This window comes from Passer domesticus, chromosome Z (assembly GCF_036417665.1).
Source record: "Passer domesticus isolate bPasDom1 chromosome Z, bPasDom1.hap1, whole genome shotgun sequence".
Taxonomy (NCBI): domain Eukaryota; kingdom Metazoa; phylum Chordata; class Aves; order Passeriformes; family Passeridae; genus Passer; species Passer domesticus.
This window is the reverse complement of record NC_087512.1, coordinates 9,045,181-9,051,896: the sequence shown is the minus strand read 5'-3', so window position 1 is coordinate 9,051,896 and position 6,716 is coordinate 9,045,181. Positions and strand designations below refer to the sequence as shown.

General features: G+C 56.1%; 1 protein-coding gene across 9 annotated transcripts in view; it reads right to left on the bottom strand.

Annotated features, from left to right (window-relative positions):
- Positions 1-322: 322 nt before the first annotated feature.
- Positions 323-6,716, bottom strand: part of CNTFR (ciliary neurotrophic factor receptor) — a 200,349-nt gene continuing 193,955 nt past the window's right edge. For all 9 annotated transcript variants that reach the window (XM_064403726.1, XM_064403725.1, XM_064403728.1 and 6 more), the window contains 3 exons: positions 4,080-4,260; positions 2,420-2,564; positions 323-1,537 (listed from right to left, as the gene is read on the bottom strand). In XM_064403726.1, the coding sequence (XP_064259796.1) occupies position 1,537; positions 2,420-2,564; positions 4,080-4,260 (327 nt within the window). In that variant the 3' untranslated portion in view covers positions 323-1,536. The remainder of the gene's footprint in view (positions 1,538-2,419; positions 2,565-4,079; positions 4,261-6,716) is intronic.

Here is a 6,716-nt window from a genome sequence, read left to right as displayed (position 1 = left end):
CTCCAGGGCCCATGAAGGGGGAGCTGTGGCACTTCCCCATCACAGCAGATGTGTCACGGGGTGGTGACAACCATCTCCTTTCCCTCACCAGGAGTTTCCAGGCTGCGCATTCGCCTTGCACCTTTACAGGGTGTCCTAAATGTAAGTTTTTGGGTCTCCCACCCCTCTGGGAGGATGGTGCTATGGTCTGAAATGCTCCAGGGTGTGTGTCCACTCAATGCTGTTCCCATGTCTTTCCCAAATCAGCCAGCACCGTGCACGGAAGAAGGCAGCCAAAACCCCCCTCTCCAGATGGAAGGGAAATGACACCCAGAGCCGCCAGTCATCATGAAATGAACATTTAATGAAGACAGTCTCTCCTGGTGTATGTGTGTGTGTATGTGTGTGTGTGTGCGTGTGTGCGTTGTCTCTGTGAGCTTAGTTTTATCCCCTCTATTACTTTTTTTTGATTATTTTTCTTTTTTTTTATATATATACATCTATAAAAAATTCAAATACAGCATGTCAACAGTGGGAATACTAGGACGTATGGTATTAAATACTGCGCTTGGGTCCAGGCAGGGCCAAGAGAAGGTGTCTTTACAAAACAGGACGTTGGGCAGGATGGGGAGGAGAGCAGAGCAGGCATGGGGACAGCTGGGGACAGCCAGGGACAGCGGGGCACAGCGGGGCACAGGTCTGCAGGGCTCCAGCTCTGAAGGCAACAGCAGAGCTATTCTGCTTTTGTTGGAGAATGATACAAAGACATCAATGGGGGTGATTCCCTGTATCCAACATGGTTAAAAGTTTGGGGGCGATGTTGGGTCGGGGTTGGGGGTGGCGAAGGCTCCTGCAGGGTGCTGAGGAGGGGGAGGCGGAGGGACAGCTGTCCCAGGTGCTCGGCAAGGGGCAGGGGGGTTTTATCGGTGTTTCACTGCCTTTTTTTTTTTTTTTTTTTAATTCCATTAAAACCCCGCCAGCTCCCTGCTCCCCATCGCACTTGCAAAAGCCACCAGTTCCCCCCTCCACCGCCCCCTCGGAGGGGACCCCCCCGCCCCGATCCGTGCACCCCCTCCAGCTTCGCCGCGTGGTCGAGAGCTCAGGGGAGCGAGTCCAGTCCTCGGGGGACCCCCTTTTTGCCGTAAGGGGGTACACACAGCTTGGAGCATCATTCCCCTCACCACCCCCCCGGTTTCATATCCCCTTTTCTCGGTGCGCGGCCGCGGGGGCGGCGGGCACGTCTTTGGCGTGGGGGGGTTTAGCTGCATGAGCGGGACCCCCGGCTGCGGCGGGGCCGGGCTCGCTCCTCTCGGCCGGGGAAAGGGGCACGGGCAGGGGTCTCCTCGCTCCGGGCCGGGAGAGGGTGTTGCGGCTCCCGCAGGGGACGGCAGCAGCTCTGTCCTCCTCCGAAGCGGCGGCGAGAGGCGCGGCACGTCCTCGGTGTGTGCAAAATCGAAGAGCTAAGAGACTCAGCCCGGGAGAGGGGCGGCGGGGGCGGTGGGCGGTGGGCGGTGGGGAGGCGGCTGCGCTGGGCTGCGGTGGGTGGGCAGATGGAGATCTGCAAGCGGGGAGAAGAAGGGTCAGGGTGTCGCTCCAGACTCGGCTCTGCTCACTCACCGGTGGGACACACCCAGCAGAATTTCCTTTTTCCCCTCTTTTCCGCCGGGGAAATTCACTCAGGTACCCAAACACTTCATTTTCACCTCCCTTTCCACCTGCCCACCCTCCCCTGGCTGCATGCCACCACCTCTATTGGTGTCACACATGAGATGTCACTGTCAGAGCGGAGCAAAAAACCCTGTGACCACAAGGGGCTTATCTTTGGGCACCAAAGGATGGGTGGCTTATCCTTTATCTCCCAAAAGTGACACGTGTGGCTGCTTCCAGGATCCATCTCTGACCTCGGGCAGTATGGGGACAGTGAAAGGGCAGTAGGGTCTGTCACCCATGAGACAGCAGCCCTGGTCTGTAGAGGAGAGGGGCATTTTGTGGCTGTCCGGGCTGCCAGCTCCATCCTAAGCCAAATAAAGGACATTTTTGAGATGCAATCTGAATTTTTTGATCTCGGACAATTTTTCTTTCATCATTAAGCAAAGGCCTTAGATTTCCATGTGGTTCTTTGCCTCCTAAAAATGTCAGCAGAGAGAATGGGAGAGGGCTGCTGAGAACAAGACATCAAAGACCGACCACTTTGCCAGCTTTGCTTGAAAAGCCATTTTTGAGACCTCCAGCCGAATATCCATCTGGAAAAGCAGTCAGACTTGGTGCATTTACAAAATTGCAAAAAAAACCCAAATGACTTGTTCTCAATGCCCTTCACCCACAGTCTGGCCAGAGCATCCCCTTCCCACCCCCATCAGAGCCCTGAGGGTCCCCATATCCCTGCCCCATCCCGCACCCACCTCCTGCCTCTTATGCCTCAGATTTGGGAGATACTCACTAAATAAAGAGGGCACTATAGGCAGCCATGACCAGTCCAGCTGTCCAACACACTGCCATGGCCCCGCTGCCCACCACGGCCCCCTTGTCACAGATCTTGGTTGTGGGTGGTGCCATGAAAGAGGAGGTGCTCGCGCTTGTTGTCTCTGCAAGAAAGGAGAGTGGGTGATGAGAGAGCTGGGATGCCCTGGGATTCATCCCATAGGAACAGCCCTGCTTTCCTGCTGGTGTGGCTTGGACCTGGCCCCAAACTGCCCTTTTAAGTGCTATACCACACTAGGGCTGAGGTAGAGGGCTGGGATGATTCAAGGGATGGTGTGATCCATGAGACTTCCCTGGCTGTGACAGTGGACCAACTGCTTGGAGATGTTTCTGCTATCAGGCAGAGCTAGGCATCCTTCTCATCCCCATCCTGACCAGCTGAGCCACTCTATGCACCAAGTCCATGGGAATTTTAGCTAGGAAGTCACAATGAGCCACTAGTGCTCAGCCAAGAGCATCCCTCACCCAGAGAACACACCACACACAGCAGGCTGCACCTGCTGGGCTGGCTCACAAGGTTTGTCCTGCTTTGTACTGAACCAGATGGATTGTCTATGCCTGCAGAGGGCTGCAGGATTGCAGGGAGTGCATGGATGAGCAGTCAGCAGGTGGGGGCAGCTTTGGCCACATCCAGATGGCCCCAGCATGTCCCTGGCCAGACTGCCTGGGCTGATTGCTGGGGACCACAGAGTCTGTCTCAGCACCTTTCAGACTGCATTGAGGTGTCACAGAGGGGCTCAGCATTGGAGTTGGGGTGTCCCACATCAGCCCTGCCTGGCTGCACCAGGCTGCGTGTGCAGGATGTGTGTGAGGGACACAGGTGTGCCTGCACAGGGAGCGGGCAGGTGACACTGAGGGGCATTTGCATTTAGCACAATGCAGGTGGGAATAGAAGCAAAACCAAAATGCTGACAGTAGCGCTGCTGCAAAGTGTTCCTGCACTCCTTGTGAGGGTTTATCCACCTGGAAATGGCGGGGAGGGCTGCAAATCCCTGCTGCTGCCTGAATATCCAGGTGCTCTACCAGGTGCTGTTTTGAAAAGGGGAGTTTCTCTGCACAGGAGTCAATGAAACCAGTGCAGGGTCTGCTTCATCCATTCTGGGAAATGGAGGGCTGATAACACTCATTTGGACACAGTCCCAGCTCCTTCCTAGAAGCAGAGACTTGGTGTTAACTTGGTGGCTTTTATTTTGAATTGGCATCTCTTTGAGCCATTGTGAGGGGTCAGAGGTGTGGAGGGGGTAGGACTGGAGAGGGGAGGAAGGGCTGGAGGGAGACAGCACTCCAGGGAACAACAACCACAACCAAAACCACAACAACAACCACAACAACCACACCAACAACAACAATACAATGGCCAGCCTCATTGTCCTGGCCCAAGCATCCTGGTGAGAAGGATGCTGGGCCCAGGTGAGCTGGGTCAACATCCTTCAGGCCATGGCTGCACCTGCTGACAGGGCCACAGGTGGGGGAAAAGTGCAGGGTGAAGGGCTGCAGCTCCACAAGTTTTTTAGGGCTATCCTTGGCTGTGGGCAAAACTTGCATGGAGCCAAAGAGGAGATCAGCCTGGAGCCCTGGGTTCCTCCTGAATGAAGTTTGTACTGGGACGAGGCTCTTACCTGTGATCTGGGCCTCCGTGGTGAGATGCTTGGGCTCCTCTGTCCAGGGGGTGGCATGAACAGCCACGCTCCAGTCGCTCCACGTGCCGATGTCGTTGTCTTTGGCTGCCACCTGGATGATGTATTCCTTGCCAGCGTAGGCGTCCGTGATGGTGTGCGATGTCCCATCCGACAGCTCGACCTGGGGGCAGCAGAGGGGAGGGGAGGGTAGTCGGGGGAGTCCCCAGGAGGTGTAAGGCAATTTAGCTCGGCTAAAAGATGATAACAAGGCTTTTGCAGCACTTTTAGAAATACTGAAGCGTTGTCGGCAGAGGCACAAGACCAGGACAGGAAGGGAAGTGGAGGGAGATGCTCCAGCTGCAGCTCCACTAGAGATTTAAAGACCTGGTTCCACTCCCAAACTCACGGCGTCAGAGTGGAGCAGCATCCTCTAGAGGTCACCAGAAACTAGCAGATGTGTGTGCGGGCTCCCTCGGACATGTTAGGGCAGCTGGGAGCTGGATATTGCAGGCAGTGGCTGGGATGTGCTTTCAGGGCACCACTGTCGGTGCTGGGAGGATGCTTTCCCACCAGCAACACCTCTGGCCAGCCCATACCTGCTGGCATCCCGTTGTTTTGGCTTGCATCCCTCCAGCTGGCCCTTGGACAAACATCAAGCTGTGTCCAGACACCTTTCCTAGAAACCATTCCCTCTGTCCCACTGTCACTGCTGTCTGAGCCGCAGAAGACCCTGCCGTCCCTTGTGCTGCAAAGTGCAGTGGTTTAACCCCATTTAACCTTCCAAGGGATCTCTGAGCCATTTGGAGCTTGGCTCCAGGACAGAGGGATGCAGGTGCTCAGCAGAAATTCACCCCGATGGCATCGATCCCTGTGAGCAAACACATGTGGCTGACAGAGGGGGAGGCTCAGCATCCAAGTGAGCAGGGCAGAGTATCTGGAGAGGCTAAGGGGGATATTGCCCTCCAGCCCATCTCTGAGACTGAGGGCCAGCATGCTGCCCACTTGAGTACCCCCAGTGCTGCTGTGCGTGGTTTGGGGGGCACACAGGGCACCCCTGCCCAGACACAGTTCTAGTAAAGGTGCCACAGGATGAGGGGTGGTGCAGGACTGACACAGCCCAGCCAGGGGCTCCAGCAGGGCACACATCACATCATGGGTGGGGGCAGCTTCATGGTGCTACATGTGTGGGGTCCTCCACATCTCCCCAGCCAGCCAGGAGAAGGTCAGGCACAGAATCACCCTGTCCTGGGGAGCACCAACAGCTCAAAAACAGGAGGAAGATCCAAACTTCTGCCTGGCCAGGAAGGGAGGAGGGGAGAGAGGAAGGGAGGAAGGGAGGGAGGGCTGCACCACTGGGGTGTTCAGGAGGTACCTGGGCCACTGCACCTGTGGGCTGAGGCTGCCCTGGCCGTGTGGCTGTACACACACAAGGGATGGCGTGCACACCAGATGGTCAGTGCCATCATCCCATGGCTCGCAGAAGTACCTTAAAAGCAGGAAAGAGATCCCACCCTGAGAAAGAACCAGCCCTTTTCCAGTCCCTTCTGTGCAGCACATGCGACAGCCCAGCACAGATGCAATCCCTTTGGCATGAAAGCTGCAGCCCCCTCCAGGCTTTTACTGTCACTCTGGGGGATTCCTAACAGAAGGAGGGGCATTTTTGCTTTCTTGCTCCAAGTGAAAGCCTTTCCTTTCCTATTCCCACTTCCAGCTTTCTGCCCTAAACATCAGAGCCCTTGGGTTCTACACTCCCAGCTGCTCCTGCTGCCCGACCTGAGCCCCACATCTGGAGCACATCTGGATGCAGGCCTGACTGGTCTCCCCCACAGCCACTGGGAGCCCAGGCACCTCAGGGTGGGTAGGCAGGGGACCCAGCAGGTTGTGAATCATCTGGCCTGCTAGGCAGGGCACCTCCCTGCAGGGTAGTGGCACAGTGAGGCTCTCTCTGCCACCCAGACCTTGGGAGCTCTTTGGTGGCACCCCCCAGTGTGGATGGCAGTGCCAAGGGAATCAAGTTAAATTAATTCCTAACGATAATTAAATGAAATGAAATCTCACAGGGTGAGCTGCCAACACCCTGCTGACTTGACTTGCTCTGTGCTGGGGTACAGCTTGGAATTGGAGAATGAGGACAGGGCTCTGAAAGATGCTGGGCTTATCCAGCTGGTGTATGACTGTCCAAGACTTCCAGCATGCTCTGACCCCCCTGGGACCTGCACCAAGCAGGCTATAGGCCAGCCTTACTAAGGTCCTGATCACCTGCCCAGGCTGCTTTCCCACCAGGAGCATTTTCCCCATCCCAAGATCCCTCCCAGCTTTCCCTTGGGAGCAATTCCTGCCTCTTCCCACCCACAACAAACCAGCAGCTGAGTGTTTGTAGGTGGGGTGTCACAGGCACAATGGGGTTCAATCTGTGCCTTGCCCGGGCAGGGGGAGTGTCCCCCCAGGACCCAGACCTTCCCTGTAGGACCTGGGAGGGTGCTGCCCTAAGCTCTGCTTCACACAGCAGTTAAAAAGAGAGATAATGGATGTTATCATCCATCTCTCCCCACACAAACAGCCTCTGGATACATAACTTCTGAGCTGGGCAGCCATGGATACACCCAGCATTTTTCATGGTGGGGAGAAAGCCCCTGG